At 42.5% G+C, this 17,037-nt stretch overlaps 1 protein-coding gene across 1 annotated transcript in view; it reads left to right on the top strand.

The window, feature by feature from the left end:
* Mia3 (MIA SH3 domain ER export factor 3) overlaps positions 1-16,510 on the top strand; it is a 40,507-nt gene extending 23,997 nt beyond the window's left edge. The window contains exons 9-29 of the mRNA XM_051148066.1: positions 3,607-3,628; positions 4,275-4,363; positions 4,600-4,677; positions 4,781-4,891; positions 6,455-6,526; positions 6,697-6,801; positions 7,406-7,528; positions 7,615-7,726; positions 8,673-8,728; positions 8,815-8,905; positions 9,073-9,211; positions 10,152-10,253; positions 11,172-11,232; positions 11,376-11,411; positions 11,489-11,556; positions 11,672-11,772; positions 11,928-12,065; positions 12,850-12,918; positions 13,023-13,096; positions 14,683-14,824; positions 15,684-16,510. Of these exons, the coding sequence (XP_051004023.1) occupies positions 3,607-3,628; positions 4,275-4,363; positions 4,600-4,677; positions 4,781-4,891; positions 6,455-6,526; positions 6,697-6,801; positions 7,406-7,528; positions 7,615-7,726; positions 8,673-8,728; positions 8,815-8,905; positions 9,073-9,211; positions 10,152-10,253; positions 11,172-11,232; positions 11,376-11,411; positions 11,489-11,556; positions 11,672-11,772; positions 11,928-12,065; positions 12,850-12,918; positions 13,023-13,096; positions 14,683-14,824; positions 15,684-16,003 (2,109 nt within the window). The 3' untranslated portion in view covers positions 16,004-16,510. The remainder of the gene's footprint in view (positions 1-3,606; positions 3,629-4,274; positions 4,364-4,599; positions 4,678-4,780; positions 4,892-6,454; positions 6,527-6,696; positions 6,802-7,405; positions 7,529-7,614; positions 7,727-8,672; positions 8,729-8,814; positions 8,906-9,072; positions 9,212-10,151; positions 10,254-11,171; positions 11,233-11,375; positions 11,412-11,488; positions 11,557-11,671; positions 11,773-11,927; positions 12,066-12,849; positions 12,919-13,022; positions 13,097-14,682; positions 14,825-15,683) is intronic.
* Positions 16,511-17,037: the final 527 nt, after the last annotated feature.

Raw genomic sequence — 17,037 nt, 5'->3', positions numbered from 1 at the left:
TTTGTATTGATAAAGACTTAAGAGAATAAGATAACATTTTAAATTTTGTTAGAGAAACTTTGATTTAAAAAAAAAAAGGCTATACCATTGGGTAGAGATATGTACACTATAAGTAGAACTGGGCATTCTTAAAGCCATCCTAAAAGTAATTTAATAATATGTATCAGACACTTTAAAAATGGGGTAGGATGGATAATAGTTATATCCTCTTAGATAGTATGATGTCTTGTCTAGTAATATATCTGAAAGAAATAACTTATCAATCGTACATTAAAGATCTTATACAAGAATGTTCAACGAGACAGTCTTTATTTTTAGTTAGTTATTAGCAGTGTGTGTGTGTGTGTGTGTGTGCGTATCTTCTGCATGTGCGTATCTTCTGCATGTGCACCTGCACACATGCCATGGACAGTGTGTGGAGGTCAGAGTACAGTTTTGTGGAACTGGTTCTCATCTCGTACCATTGGGAGTTAGCAGACCATGCCATAACGTTCTACCTTTACATGGGTTCCAGGGGTTGAACCCGTCGTCACAAGGCTATCATCCGGCAGCAGGCTCCTTACCTGCTAACGTGGGCTTGCCAGCCCCAGAAGAGTATTTATTGGGGTGGGAACTTGCAACAACCTAATATATATATATTCATATAGTGGGATAGTTGATGATTGCAGACACGGGGATGCAGCTTGTGACTTAGTGTGAAGAGGAATGAGTCACAAACAGCGACTTGAAAGTGATATCAAACTGCACATATCACAAATGCACGCATACACCCTGCAAAATAGTGCTGCACAGTGGCACACACACAGCTAGCAGATGAGGGCATTTCCGCCTCTTTTCATTATGTATTGCATGTATATGCATGTGTGTGTGTGTGCATGTGAATGTGGACGGCGGAGGGATCCAGGAGAGTGTGTCAGACCCACTGCAGCTGGAGTTTCAGGTGGTTGAGGACCTCCCAACACGAGTGCTGGGAACCAGACTCCGTCCTCTGCAGGAGAAGCAGGTGCCCTGCATCTTACAGCCATCTCTCAAGCCTTAGTTGTCTTCTTTATTCATGTTTCCCAGCTTTTCTGATTTGATCATATGCTATGGTGATCCAAAAATATTCTTTTCATTTGGAGTTACAGGTTATATGGTATCCAAAGACACGTTATTACATTTAATTCCTTTTGGTTTTTGTTGTTGTTGTTGTTGTTTTGTTTATTTCTGAGCAGAATTTGTGTTTCAGATATACACAGTTTTGGAATCTTGGTCCTTTTCCTGGTATGCCTGGGTTTTGCTTCTTCCACTTACCTGTTCTTATTAGTTTGGATGAAATGGGACAAGTGAAACGTATTGTTTGATCGGCAAGGCTATAGCATTAGAGGAAGTCATTCATTTCCCTATGTTGGAAGGTTTTTGTTTGTTTTGTCTTGGGCTGGAGTTCCAGACAGTTTTGACCTGCACGTTGGTGCTGGGCATTGACCCCAGATCCTCTTCTAAGTGCTGAGCCATCTCTCCAGCCACTGAATGCATTTTCTTACAACGTGTTTCATGTTGATCAAGACTGATGTTCCACCTAGACAATAGTAACATTTGAGGGGCTGAGGTGATGACAGCGCCATGGTTTAGTACTGTGGCTCTTGCAGAGGACCCAGGCTTGATTCCTAGCACTCACTTGGAGGCACACAGCATCTATGATTCCAGAGGAGCCAATGCCCACTTGCAGCTTCCAGAGCCACTAGACATGCGTGAGGTACACATACTTATGCATATAAAACACTGAAGCATATACAGTAAATATATCTAAAAAAAAATTAATAGTAGCATTTGAAAGGAGAAAATATTTTGATTTTTGTTTTTTAATAAATTATTTAATTTTATTTTATGTGCATAGTTGTGAGGGTGCCAGATCCCTTGTAAATGGAGTCACAGAGAGCTGTGAGCTTCCATGTGGGTGCTGGGAACTGAATATGGGACTTCTGGAAGAGCAGCCAGTGCTCTTAACCACAGAGACATCTCTCTAGCTCCTGAAAGGAGAAATATATTTTGAGTCAGAAAGTAATTTATTGGGTCAGGAAGATGGCTCAGTGGGTAAAGGTGCCTGCATCCAAGACTTAACAACCTCAGTATGATCCCAGGACCCCGTATGGTTGAAGGCAAGAACCAACTTCCACAAGTTGTTTTCTGACCTCCATATGTACATATGTATGCCCTGGCATGTGCATACCCCTATACATAACACACAAACAAATAAATGTAGTTTTTAAAAAAGGAAAATTTGGGCTAGGTGTTATGGCATAAACCTATAACCCCAGTACTTGAGAGGCAGAGGCAGGTGACTACAAGGCTATCCTGGTCTACATAGAGAGTTCCAGACTAGCCTGAGCTACAGAGTGAGACCATATTTCACAAGAAAATAAATAAATTTAGCAACTCTTTCTGTACCAGTTACTGCCTCAACTTTATTGCCCTAGAAGTCATTGCTCTCTTCATGGGAAGAATGGTTTGCTCTGTCAGCTATCTTGTGTGTCTCCTCTGGAAATGGAGTCCTTTTTAGGATAGTACTATGCACCACTGTTAGTAATCTTGGAGTCAGATGACGTACTCCATCAGATTCCTAATTTGTTTTTAGTTTTTGTGTACGTCCATGGGGTTTGTGACCATGGATGTGTGTGAGTGTGCATGTGCGGAGGTCAAAGGTCAACCCCTGGTGTCAGACTTAGCCTTCCTCTTTTTACTTTGTTCATCAGCATATATGGCAGGCTGCTGGCTTCCAGGATTCTGGGAGTCTCCTGTTGACACCTTCCATCTCACCGTAGGAGCGCTGGGATTAGAAATAAATACTACCATCCCCATAGACTCTGGGGATCTGAACTCGGGTCCTCACACTTTCATGGCAAGTGCTTTATTCACTGCCCCAATCCCAACAGATTTTTTCTAAATTCAGCAGGAAGACAATTTGAATAGGAGTTCTAGGATATTTTCTGGTGAGTGAAAGATGCATATCTAAAGACAAAAATTTTCCCTTTAATTTTATTTCTTTGACATCTTTCCAAACATTCATTTTTAGGCTTAAGCTATTCAGAGTTGTCAGATGACAGCAAGTAAACAAAACATTGATGTGTTTATTACTAAGCAAGTAGCCACTTGTGTTATTAAGCATCGGCGCTCATATCTTTTAATAGACATACTTCTAGCTGCAAAACAAGATACACGTCTTAGTGTTTTTTAAATCTACTGAGCTTTTTATGAAGTGTTAGTACCAATTACATTTGAAATACCTTTTACCTTGTCTTTTTCAATTTTTCAAGATTACATTTACTATTTATTTGCATGCATTTGAGCCATGGTACATGTGGGCAGATCAGAGCACAACTTGCATTTTCTCTCTTTGCACCATGTGGGTCCTGGGATGGAATTCAGAATGTCAGGTTAGTGACAAGCACCTTTGCCTGTTGAGCCAATTTGCCAGCTCAACCTTTCCTTATTTTTTAATACAATAGATCTATTATCCTGAACCAAGTTGTTACTGAATTCTCATTTGTTTGTTTTTTTCTCCTGTATTAGGAACAATATGCTAATTATGTGTTTGACACTTAATTTTTTGTTTTTCTTTTCTTCTAGGTAAAGAGTAGAGTATATCAAGGTAAATCTTTAGGGTCATTTCCCCCTATTATCAACCCTGTGCATTGGGGTTTGAAGTGAGTTTCCTGTAAGCTAGACATAGATACCATGACTTCCAATGTCTGATTGCTTCATTAATTCCTAGAAAGTTTCCTGTCTGTAGGCCACCAGCTTGACTGATAGAACAGTGATGATGCCAACTGAGCTAGGCAACAGAGAGCAGCAAGCAGAGGGAGTGGGCAGAGCAACGTTAGTTAACAGGCAGATCAACTTTGAATGTTGATGCAGTGCAAATTTCTTATATGTGACAAATACATATGAATACACATTAAACCCATATCTGAGTAGATGACATGCAGGGCGGTGCACTGAGCTGGCCCTTTCTATTCCTCAGTCCCTCTTTGCAGATGACATTTGAAGGAATCCCATCTTCTGAAATGGGATCGTTACAGCATTTGCTTACATTTTGTATTTCTAAAATGTAAAGTCTGCATACTGTCCTTTTTAGGGTTTGCTATCCTTACACCCTTGTTGTCCTTACTACAGACGGCCTTTAAGGGCAGAGTGGTCATGCAAAGCATGGCTCCCCTCTCCTAGCTCCTGGCAACACACTAGGGCTTTTGGCTTCACCTTGGGCTCACAAACTTACAGATTTCCCTTCTTTTTAGTTTCTGAGAAGCAAATTTCTGAAAAGTTGAAGAATATCAAGAAAGAAAATGCAGAACTTATGCAAAAATTGACAAACTATGAACAAAAGGTATAATTATTCTTTTAGCTTACTCTCCCGACTCCAGTTTGAATATTTATGTCTTAACATTCCACTTAGGATTTTCAAAAGATTCATATTTCATTTCATCATTTCCTGTGAGCCATCCAAGATGTCAGCAGTCCGTGTCTGTAGGAGGTTGCCCACTTGGAAAAGACTTTGGTAACACTATCATTTGTATTTAATTCCAAGTTGTAACATAATCCTAAATATCTTGTTTTACATAGATCAAAGAGTCAAAGAAATATGTTCAAGAGACCAAGAAACAAAATATTGTTCTCACTGATGAAGCTATTAAATATAAGGTAAAATCTCTCTGGGGAGGAACTGCATTCTAAAAGTGAAAGTAAACGGAACGAGTGGTTCTTACTAACCTTAGTATCTTTTTTTTGTTTGTCTTTTGTTAAGGATAAAATCAAGGTACTTGAAGAAACGAATGAAACTCTGGCCGACAAAGCCAAAAGTCTCCGTCTCGAGTTAGAGTCTGAAAGAGAGCAGAACAGCAGGCAGCAGGACGTGGTAAGGCTGGCTGCTCACTGCCCGTGTGACGGAGGCTACGTGAGCTGCTCCCCGTGCTGTTAATGGAAGTGAAAGTGGACCCAGGGAAGGGTGCCCTGCTGTGGCTGTCTTATAGCATTTTAACTTGTAACCCAGCGGGTTACTCTTATGGGCACAGGAAGAGGATTTTTGTTCTAAACACTGAATAACTGTCAGATGGTTTGGTCCTGCCCTCCGAACAGGTACACCAGCTATGAATTCTAGCCTTACTAAAATGGTCCTTAGATCTTTTTTTTCAAATTTTCTTTTCAGTAAACTTATTTCAGTTTTATATAACAGGTACAAAGAAAATATAGAGGCTTCACACTATATCCTACCCCAGCCGAGCTATCCCTCAGCTGAGGACGTGCTCCCCACATTTCTCTGATGTTAAATTATTCTTTTCTGCTCTCTGTTTACTGTCTTCTTTAGAAATCATTGTGCATGGCTCCCAGTTAGAGGCAAGAATTATATTCTCCATCCCCTTGAGGAGCTGGTGTCTTCATACATTTTTGGAATTCTTTTGTATGAGATTTGTCTATTTTCCTCCAAATTCTACTGTTTTCTATTTAGGCAATGGGTTACCCCCCCACTCCCACCCTCTAGGCCACCCTACCCCCCCTCTCCGTACTCTGGGATTTTGACCCTAGTGTCTCACCCAGGGTAAGTGGGTGTTCTAACACTGAGCTCTAGCACTATCCCTTTTCTGCTTTTTAATTTTAAGAGACAATCTCCACTAAGTTGCCCATGCTGGCTTTGAACTCTGTCTGTAGCCAAGATAGGTCTTGAACTCATGATCCTTTCGCCTCAGCCTACTAAATTAGTCTACATTAGCAGGCGTAGCTAGGCAAAGAATTTTTTTTTTTTAGTTTTCCCCTACCACTAGGAGGAGTTGGGGATGGAACACAACCATGACATCAATTTGAATTGGCTTACTTGAAAGATTTTTTATTTTCTTTCACCTTGTTATGCGGTCATCTGTTACATTATGTCATACCTAAGGTTGGATTATTATTACATTGATTTTTCCCTCCCTTAGGCCAAAACTGGATCCCTTACTTTTACCAAAACCATCAGCTGTTATAGGATATGTTGATTAGTGTCTCTTCCTTTAGCGTGTGTGTTAGTTACTGTTATGTCAACTTAACACAGAATGAAGTTCAGTTGAAAAAAAAAAAATGCCCTGACTGGATTGGCTGTGGGAAAGCCTGTGGTGCACTGTATTAGTTGGTGACTCATGTGGGAAGGCTCAGTTCCCTGTGGGCAGTGCTGCCTCTGGGCTGGTGGTCCTACCAACTACAAGAAAGTGGGCTGAGTAAGCCATGGGGAGCAAGCCAGTAAGAAGTATTCCTCTGTGGCCTCCAGGTTGCTGTCCTGACTTCTTAGATGATGGTCTGTCAGCTGTAAGCAGAAAATAAACCCTTTCCTCCCCAAGTTGCTTTCGGGCAGAGTTTATCACAGGTAGAGAACAAATGAAGTCAGCGTGTGTGTACACTAGTGATGCTGCTGAGACCTGAGGCTTTGTGTTGTGCTTTCCTGGGTCAGATAGTGGAAAACAAGAAGTCTGTTGAGAAGTTGAAAGATGTCATTTCGATGAATGCATCAGAACTTTCAGAGGTGAGTTTGCCTGTCTGTCCTACACAAGAAACAGCACCGTCTTAGTCTGCTTGAGCAAAAGTTGGAGGTGTGCTAAACCCTGTAAAAGATGAAACCGAAATGATGTTTGGGTGAGAAAAGATAACTTTTCCCTTTGGATTAATTTACTAATTGGGAATGTTTTGCATTAGGTTCAAATTGCCCTTAACGAAGCCAAGCTCAGTGAAGAGAGTGTAAAATTTGAATGCCATCGGGTTCAAGAAGAAAATGCCAAGCTTAAGAAGAAGGAAAAGCAGGTGAGGCAGGTTACATGTAAGAAGTGAGGCACTTCCTGCCAGTGGTCTTCCCTCAGACCTGTTGTGAGGAGAGGCTGCGCTCAGGCTGGGTGCTGGGAAGTGTGAACTGTGCTTCCCGGACTGAGCCGATGATGTCTGTGCACACTTAACTGGAGCGCAGGCTGTTTACTCTGTATCTTATTAATGCCAGTCAGTTGTTAACTTGAGTAGCTTCAAAACAGTAGTTAGGGTTTTTATAGCCAAGAATTAAACATTTTATAAGCACTTTTGAGTAACTCTTTCTTTACTGACTAAGAGAAGGTTATATGGCCAGAATCTGGATTGAGGAGTCTGTGAGGTGTGCCTCCCCGTTCATACTGGAAGTAAGTTGAATTAGCAACAGTTTTCTGAAGGCTGAAACAGTTGGGGTCAACCTTCTTGCCATACCGATGTTCTTCCCTCAAGCTCTGAGGGTTAGAATCATTCTCCCTCTTTCTTTAACTGAGATTTTAGCTCCTAGTGATAAGCCAAGGAGAAGCTCCTTGCCCCCTACCCCACCTCACACAGGTCAGGTGTCTCCTGTACACCTCTGCCCCATAAGGATTCATCCGTTTTGACTTCTCAGATGCAGCAGCAGATTGAAGAATGGAGTAGATCCCACGCTGAGCTCACTGAAAAGATCAAGGCATTTGAGAAGTCCCAGGCCGACTTAGAAGTAGCTCTTACTCACAAGGACGACAACATTAGTGTAAGTTTATTCTCACGAGTACACACTAATCCCGTGAGTTCCATTTACAGTCAAGAGGCTTCTACACCCATTTGCTCCTTTTCTAGGCTTTGACTAATTGCATTACACAGCTGAATCGGTTAGAATGTGAGCTTGCACCTGAGGATCCAAATAAAGAAGGAAATGAGTCAGATGAGCTGGCCAATGGAGAAGTGGGAGGTAAGGTCTGTCTCAGGGAGGTTGGGCCTATTTTTACCCTCTTCAGTTTCCATTTACTGAGGCTACTTTTCAGCTAGGATAAGTTAGGGCTGTGGGCTCACACTGATGGACTTGTAGCTGTGTATGTCTGTGTTGAGCCAGGTGGGTTACTCAGGTGTAGTGTAGCCATGCAAAGAACACTGACTTTTTTAAAAAATGGTTTTTTGAGACAGGGTTTCTCTGTGTAGTCTGGCTGTCCTGGAACTCATGCAGTAGACCAAGCTGGCCTTGAACTCACAGAGATCTGCCTGCCTCTGCCTCCCTGAGTACTGGGATCACAGGCATGTGCCACCGTGTCCAGCTGAACACTGACATTTTTTTTTATTCATTGAGAATAAGTAGTGCACAGTGGAGTTCCTTCATCTCTTGTCTCTCTAAGTATTAAAAACTGCACAGGGGAGGCTGTCTCATCTTTATGCAGGTGGTCTCAGTAGCTCTGGGTCTTAAGGCCTGTAGCTTGTTTTCAGAGGCGTAAGTGGTTGGACTCACAGCTCAGACTGCAGCATAAGAAGCTGGGGTTGCATAGCCAGCTGCTAGAGGGTAGATGCTAACTGATAAAAAGTTGTCTCTGGATGTTTCCCAAGTTGAATGTTCAGGGCTCTTTAGCACTGTGGGTGCTTTGAATCATACCTAGCAGCGGATTCAAGGGAGAACAAAGGCCTGAATGTCTTTAGGGAGATGTTTGTCCAGGTGGAACTGACCTGAGAGGCTAAAGCACTCTATCTTGGAGAAAGAATGACATTTTTTATTGCACAAACTGATATTTAACTTTGTACATCTAAGTTTCAGTTCCTAATCAGTTCTCTTAGTTGTTTTGTGTTTTTATTCCACTGTCTGAATATGATCATTGTTTGAGGGGAGTCATGAAAATGTCATTAAAAAGCAACTGAAGCCTTTTCTCTTGTAGGTGACAGAAGCGAGAAGATAAAGAGTAGACTTAAGCAAATGATGGACATCTCTCGGGTACCGCCCATTTGTAGTCCCAAATGCACCCGGGAGTCCTTCCTATGGATCGCTTTTAAGACTAGATCTTTCTTCTGTAATTTTAGACACAAACTGCAGTCTCAATAGTTGAAGAGGATCTAAAACTTCTACAAGTTAAGCTAAGAGCATCGATGTCCACTAAGTGTAACCTGGAAGGTAGGTTCTTCTGGACACGAAGTTGCCGTATATTGGAACAGTTTAAAGTTTGCCTGGAGAGGTAACCAGGTCCCTGCGTTCATGCTCCTGGTGTCTCATATTGACTCCACAGCCCTGTCTCGCAAGCTTCTGCCCCCGCACGGAGAAAACTTTTTTATCCCTTACAGACCAAATCAAGAAATTGGACGACGAGCGCAACTCGCTGCAGACTGCAAAAGCTGGGCTAGAAGATGAGTGCAAAACTCTGAGGCAGAAAGTGGAGATCCTGAATGAACTCTACCAGGAGAAGGAGATGGCTCTGCAGAAGTAGGTCTCCGCTACCCTCCTCGCTGTACCCGCTTCCCCTTTGCTGACGTTTATGTATATTTTTTCTATTTATAATTAGTAGACTTGGGTTTTTCTTTGTGCTTTATTTGTATAACTTGCCTCTTTTTTTTTTTTTTTTTTTTTGCATGTATACTTGTGGTTAGGTGTTGGCTCTGTGTCTGTGTGCATACTATATGTACTTGATTATGTATGTTTGTGCAGAGGTCAGAGGTCAAAGTTGGGTATCTTTTCTTACTTTAATGTCCACCTTTATTTTTTGAGACATACCTTTTTTTATTGACGAGAAGAACATCCATTCCATTAGCCTGGCTGGCCAATGAGCTTCAGGGATCTGCCTGCCGCCCTACCCCCAAACCCCCATTACAAGCATACATCTCCATACCTGGCTGTTTATACAGCGGTTTTTCCAGGACAAGATAAAAAAGTAATTAGTTCCTTTTCCAGGGCAGAAAGAAGTATTTTCCCTGCTTTAGTGCGTCAGATTGCAGCTTTCCACAGGGCAGGAAGGAGCTGTCATTACTGATAGTATGACTTATCAGAGCACACTGCTTTCTGTGGTTGTTTACTTGTCATAGGAAATTATGGGGTACACTTAAAATGCAGCTGGCTTGCCAAGATGTTAGAGTTTGATTTCCTAGATGTCAGGAATTTTTAAAATTTTTTGCATGATTTCATGTGTCAGTGTTAAGAGGAAAATAGGAAGCCTGGCACGCCTTTAATCTCAGGAGGCAGAGACAGGTGGGTTTCTGAGTTCAAGGGCAGCCTGGTCTACAGAATGAGTTCCAGGACGGCCAGAGCTATACAGAGAAACCGTGTCTTGAAAAATAAACAAAAATAACAGAGGAGGAGAGGAAATGACAGTTAACTAGAGAGCCGGCTGCTGGAAGGAAAGACGGTCACTTCACTGGCTGTTATCTAGGAAACTGAGTCAAGAAGAGTATGAGCGGCAAGACAAAGAGCAGAGACTATCGGCAGCAGACGGAAAGGTGGTTTTGGCTGCGGAGGAAGTGAAAACTTACAAGTAAGTTCAGGCTCTGCACAGGAGCTGCGCCTTCTTTTAAAAGTGTTAGGTACAAGAAAATAGCACAGAAATGTAAGTGAGGAGGGGCTATGACTCCATTCACTGACAGGGAAACGATTTAACAAATGAAAAATGTGAGCATAAACTCATTTAGCTGGCACACCGATGGGACTGTGGTGGCCTTTGTTCGTGCAGATGCCTCTAGGGCAGCAGGATGGGGAGGAACTTTACAGTCAGAGCAGCGGTCCTCCACCTTCCTAATGCCGCAGCTCTTTAATGCAGCTCCTCATGTTGTGGTGACCCCAACCATAAAATTATTTTCGTTCTTCATAACTGTAATTTTGCTACTGTTATGAATTGTAATATAAATATATTTGTGAAAGGGTTCACAAACCCCAGGCTGAGAACTACTGTATTAGTGTCATTCTTTAAAGAAAGCAGTTTGCTGTGTGACTTCAGAAACCACTGCTGTGGTTATGCCATTTGATAAGTCAGTAGCCATTAGCCTGTTTAATTTCCTATTGCTAGAAGAAAGTAGAAGAGTTGTGTCATTGTGTAGAAGCAAATATCCATAGCAGGCTGTTGTGAGACTATATTGAAGACTATTGGGGAAATGATGATCTAAGAATGTGAGAGCTGGGACTGGAACTCAGGACATTTGGAAGAGCAGGCAGCATTCTTAACTTCTGAGCCAGCTCTCCAGCTGTGACAATCTAAGAATGTCTAGCCATGAAATGATAGGAAAATTAATTTGTTTTCATTATACTGTACTTTGGGTAAATCTATATAAAGCATGTTTTTGTATGTCTGGTGATATCTTTAATACTGTAAGCTATTCCAAGTCAATGGAATATTGTTAGATTGTTGCAAATTTTATCAAGTTGTGCTTTAATTGGTAATGCCAATGGTAATTCTTAGGCTGCGAATTAAAGAAATGGAAGAAGAATTACAGAAAACAGAGCGCTCATTTAAAAACCAGGTAAAAACTATATTGGTCTACACTAGCTGCAGTTTCCTTCCTTCCTTCCTTCCTTCCTTTTTTTCTTTTGGATATATGTTAATATATGTTAAAATGGCATTATAAAGAACCTTGACTGTATATTTGATGTGTTGTCTTTTCAGATTGCTGTTCAGGAGAAGAAAGCTCATGATAACTGGGTGAGGATTCTTTCCCTTTTTAAAAATTTTGCACACAGCCTATCACATCTGAATCACAACACCTTTTTCTTCAATAGCTCAAAGCTCGTGCTGCAGAGAGAGCCCTGGCAGAGGAGAAGAGAGAAGCTGCAAACTTACGGCACAAGTATGGAATGTTGATACCTGTTTTTCAGTGCTTTTGCAGTGTTTGATGTTAGGTGGTATCTAATAAGGAACTGATTGCTATTTCATTTCAAGTCCACTCTTTCTCAATATTTAAGATTACTGGAAATGGCCCAAAAGATGGCAATGAGGCAGGATGAGCCTGTGATTGTAACGCCACTGCCAGGAAGACCGAATGCACAAAACCCTCCCAGGCGAGGTAGGGAGCATTTGTATGTGGCAGCAGGATTTTGGTGTGGAATGTGTGTAAATTAAATTTTATTCTGTAATAGGTATGATGCCCTAGAAAGACTCCTGGGCTTACTGCAGGGAACGGGGCTGTCATGAGTGGTAACGAGGCATTGCTGTCTTCAGGTGTGCTGAGCCAGAACGGCTCCTTTGACCCATCCCCTGTGAGTGGTGGAGAATGTTCCCCTCCCCTACCTGCAGAGCCACCTGGGAGACCTCTCTCTGCCACACTCAGTCGAAGAGATGTGCCTAGAAGTGAATTTGGTGAGCACTGATGCACTCCTGCCCCACGTGACGTGGGTTCTTCCCAGTAGAGAACGTGTCTTAGTCTGTTGTTGCAGAGAGATGGGTCACTGTAAGCTCCATGCAAGACAGAATGGCTTATATTCTAGAGGGCCCTGCATTGCTTTTTAAGAATAAGATTAAGAATAAGATGTACTTTACAGTTTAACTGTGAATATGAAATGTCATCTTACTCTAAGTGTCTGTGACACTTAGGAAGATTAGAAGTCAGACTGGAAAAATGCCAGCCAGTACAGTGCTGTTAAATCTCTAGCTTGAAGCACCAATACTCTTAATATAAAGTGTGTTGCTTATCTTTAAAACTAAGGTGATTCCTAGAGCTGGAGCACTCGCTGCTCTTCCAGAGGATCTGAGTTCAAGTTTCAGCACGCACACAGCAGCTCACAGCAACCTATAACTCCAGTCCCAGATCTGACTCCCTGTTCTGGCCTCCATGGGTACTGCACTCATGTGGTACACACACATACATGCAGGCAAAATACCCATGTATATAAAATAGAGGAAAATGACTTAAAAATAGACTTACAAAAAATGAGGCAATTCTTGTTTTAATACTTGAAGTCTGCATAGATTGTGACTCGTATATTGAGATTAAAGGGAATCTCAAGGTAGCCTGTGCTACCTTACCTAGGAGGGTTCTGTTTGTAGTGCTGTTTTGTAGTTAAGAGTTGAGCCCCATCCACAGCAGGCTTATTCATTCCCTCTAAAAACAACATGTCAGTGGCTGTGTTGCTTCCTTTTCAAGGGTCGTTGGACAGATATTTACCTCGCCCTCGGTGGCCATCAGAGGCATCTGGGAAGCAGTCTGCTTCTGGTAAGGGGCCTGAGTGGGTTCTGAGTCTCCCGCATGCTGGGCTGCGGCTCTTCTCAGAGTGCTTACCTCAGGTGAGCCTAAGTCTGTTCTCTGGCCTCTCCCAGACCCAGGTCCAGCTCCCGCGGTGAACAGCGGCTCCAGGAGCTCCTCTCCTGCTAAGACCATGGATGAGGGCAAGGTAAGCTCTCCAGCGTACTGGCAGATGAGCACTTTCTACTGGTCTCTGCCTCATCTCTTTACATGTCTGTTTGTCTCTTTAAAAGCAAACTGTTCCCCAAGAGCCTGAAGGCCCCCCAGTTTCCAGCATGGCCCCTTTAGCTGAGCATCCAGTAGCAGTAAGTGTGTAGAGATGGAGGGTTGGAGTGGCCTTTGGCTTTGCTTGCTGTGTCCTTAGGCAGCTTATCAAAGCATGCCACTCATTTTGTTCACCTTGTTGAGTGACAGCATCGCTCCCATGCTCCTTGGTTCTGGAGTGTCACTGAGTTAGAGTGGTTGGTGGTTGTCCTTTTTCCTGTTATGGTTAAATTACTAACCAGCTTAGGTCATTTGCTGTAGCTATTCTTACATAGTGAAAAATTATCAGTAAACCTATGCTGTGTGCTGTGTTCTGCTCAAAGCTCTGAGTGAAATAAATGCTAAACCATATGATTCATTGTCATTATGCATTTAGAGCTGCTACTGAAAAACCCCTGCATTTGTGTACCTGGCAAACTGTTTTGAATGTATGAAATCAGACTGTTTACAAACAGAAATGTGTGTAACATCCTGTATAATGGTCCTGAGCAGTGGCCATACTTATTAAGTGTTCACATAAATGTGTGCTCTCAAGACACATGTGGCTGTTGTAGTTGCTGAGCCCTCTGCACTACATTACCACAATAAGGACATTCCTGCCTGTAGTGTGCAGTGTTGCCAGCCAGTGACACTCATTACTGGAGCTTGGTCTCCCTAATTCTGTACGTAACACTGTCACTGTGACGTTCCAGTGCAGGATTCCAGGGATGTACATCTCTTGAGAAGTCTTTTCTATCCAAGACCAGTCTGGAGGAGTCCCAGCACCTTCCAGAGGACTTCGGAGACTGGAGGCTTAAGTTATGGAGGGCTGGGGTTGGGGTAGGGTGCAGGCAGAGCCTTGGAGTACAGCCTGGTGTTTGAGTTCCAGCTTGCCCTCTTACAATATGACCTCCAGAGAGTCAGCTCAACTCCTCTTGCCTTTGCTCACTCATGTTTAAGGCAGGTCACTTGCACTCACAGATTCAAAGATCTGAAAATGTGGCTAATGTAGCGAAGGCATCATGAGCCCTGAGTGGTGCTGTTACTGCTCCTGTAGAAAATGTATTTTCACTGTTCTCTGTATCCGTTTTTAAAATTCTAGTTATAGCTGTTTCTTTTTTAAATTTTAATCTTTTATATGCATTACAATCCAATGTTCCCTGTATTCTTAATATGTACATGTGGAGTTACAGTGATGAGAGATTTGAGAGTATTCCTTTTGATACGGATGGCAATGTGTATGGCTTGACCTATGTCAGTCACTTCTTACAAAGCTGACAGTCCTCTCACTTTTCCCTTTCCTGTGCAGATAACAAGCAGTAACCTGAGTCACTGCTCACAGCATCCTTCTAACCTCTCTGAGTTGTCATTGGCAACATGGGGTGAGGTGGTGTGTTATACTGACTGTTCTTTGGACAGGTGCCAGCTTACTAGTTTTGGCACTTTGTCATGTGAAAGCATTTCCAAACTTTAATTGCTTCTCTTCTGCAGGTTAACATGGCTCCCAAAGGGCCCCCTCCATTTCCAAGGGTACCACCTTTCTTGGGAGGCCCTGTGCCACCACCCATTCGTTATGGACCACCTCCTCCGCTCTGTGGGCCTTTTGGGCCTCGGCCACTCCCTCCACCATTTGGTATGATGTCCTGAATAGTATTCTTACATGTAAAACATATTTATCTTTACTGTTCCTCGCTAAAGTAGTTGCTATCTTAGAGCTTTCCGGTTGAGGCCAAAACTGAGCATACGCTGTAACCTATCCTTAACTTTCTGAGCATATGTGGGCACTATCTAATCTCCCTCAGCTGACTTGGGCATGGCGAGGCAAGGAAAGGGGTCATTTAGGAAAGCCAGTAATGGTCCCTCTTTAGGGGCACCTGAACACCAGTGGCTACATATTATGTATGGAAAAGATGGATGATTTATGCTATGACATTCTGTAGGTCACAGATACATATGTCCTATAATAGAAAGTTTGATATCATTTATAAGAGAAGCATAAGCCACTGGCACAGCATATAGATGGGAAAGCTAAACACTCCCTTCTCAGTGGGACTAGACAAAGAGAGGTGTTACAGACAACACAACAGCAACCTAGTGGATGTGTATCAGTTTGAGTCTAGCTCCCTGACATAGTCCGGCACATGAACTTTCAGTTGACAAGTGGTAGGCAGTAACATTTCCTTTGCCAACTTTGTTGCAATGATACTGTATTTGACAACTACCCTCTTGGCATGACTGTTACTCTGAATGAAGCTGTTCTGAGATGCAGAATTGCAGAGTGTTAAGAAAACTTGGAATTAACCAGAGCCATGTTTAAACTTGCCCTTACCTTAGTGGCCACAAGTTGTAATTTAAATTTGCTAAGCCTCACTTGTCTTAAGTCAGGGAGCCACACTTGATTTTCTAGGGCTGAGAAATTAACAAATATGTTACTTTGCTTGGAATGATTTCCTATTAAATATGTTGCTTGATATTTATGACTTATTTTCCAGTTCCAGTTCCGGGCATGCGCCCACCAATAGGTGTAAGAGAATATGCACCAGGTGTTCTGCCTGGAAAGCAGGACCTGCCTGTTGACCCTCGGGAATTTTTACCAGGACATACACCATTTAGACCTCCGGGATCACTTGGTCCAAGAGAGTTCTTTAGTCCTGGCACCCGATTACCACCTCCAGCGCATGGTCCTCAGGACTACCGGCTGCCATCAACTGCTGCAAGAGACTCACTACCTTCAGGCCCAAGAGAGGAAGCTCCACCTGCCTCTCCAGGCGATGTCCAGGACCGCTCACAGGCTTCAAAACCCAGCCCCTAACTTTTCCTCTATCACTGAGTCAGAGGAAGTGGACAGTGCATTATTCATTAAAGCAAAGGATTTCATTGGCTTTAAAACCTAAAAGTTGGTTTTATAAAGTTTTAGTACTAAGCTGCCTTGGCAGTGTGCATTTTTGAGCCAAATAAAAAATATTTTCCCTTCTAAGTAAGTAAAATCACCTCTTAAGCTATAGCGCATCCTTCCAACTTTGAAATGTGCAATAAAGAATACCTGTGTTTAGTTCATGTAGCATATGTAATGATTGCTAAATGATTTAGAATATCATAAAGTATGAACATTTCCTGTGGAAATGCTTTAAGATCACGTATTTCCATGGCCTTGGTTTAGTGTGTTTACAGCTCCATCTGTGTCTCAAAGACTGTTACACTAAAAGTTTACTCAAGGATCATAAACCCCGTTGCTAAAGTTCTTTGTAGTAATAATAGTTCATAAACTTTGTTTATTAATATTTCCCAGTGTCTGCTGATTCTTTGGGTTGAGACACACATTGTTTGGGAAACCCGACAACTGGGCTTCTCAGCTGCAGTGGTGCAACAATACTGAGTTCTACTAAGCCACTAATGAGCGCTACAAGGAGTTTCTTCCTCCTATTTCAGATAAGCCAGAGACCCTACTCACTCTTCATTTCTGCACTTTCTTGGTACTCACTGCCTAAGAATGATTTTCTGAATATGAGTTTGCATTAGGATCAAGAATTATCTGGGGCTGTGTGTAGTGGCGCACACCTTTAATCCTAGCACGTAGGAGGCAGAGGCAGGCAGATCTTGGATTTCTATGACTGCCAGGGCTATGTAGAGCTTGTCTCAAAAACCAAGAACAAACATCTGGGCTAGTGAGACGGCTCAGCAGGTGACACTTACTGCCAAGCCTGACAGCTTGAGTTTGATCCCTGAACCCACATAGAAGAACCAACTCCCACAAACTGTCCTCTGACCTCCATCCACACATGCCTTGGCACATGTTGGGGAAATTTTTATTAAATTATTTGACCTAATATTTTGTTGCTTTCAAAA

This window comes from Acomys russatus, chromosome 6 (assembly GCF_903995435.1).
Source record: "Acomys russatus chromosome 6, mAcoRus1.1, whole genome shotgun sequence".
In the NCBI taxonomy this organism is placed as follows: Eukaryota; Metazoa; Chordata; class Mammalia; order Rodentia; family Muridae; genus Acomys; species Acomys russatus.
Note: the sequence above shows the minus strand (reverse complement) of the source record. Positions and strands in the feature narration are given on the sequence as shown.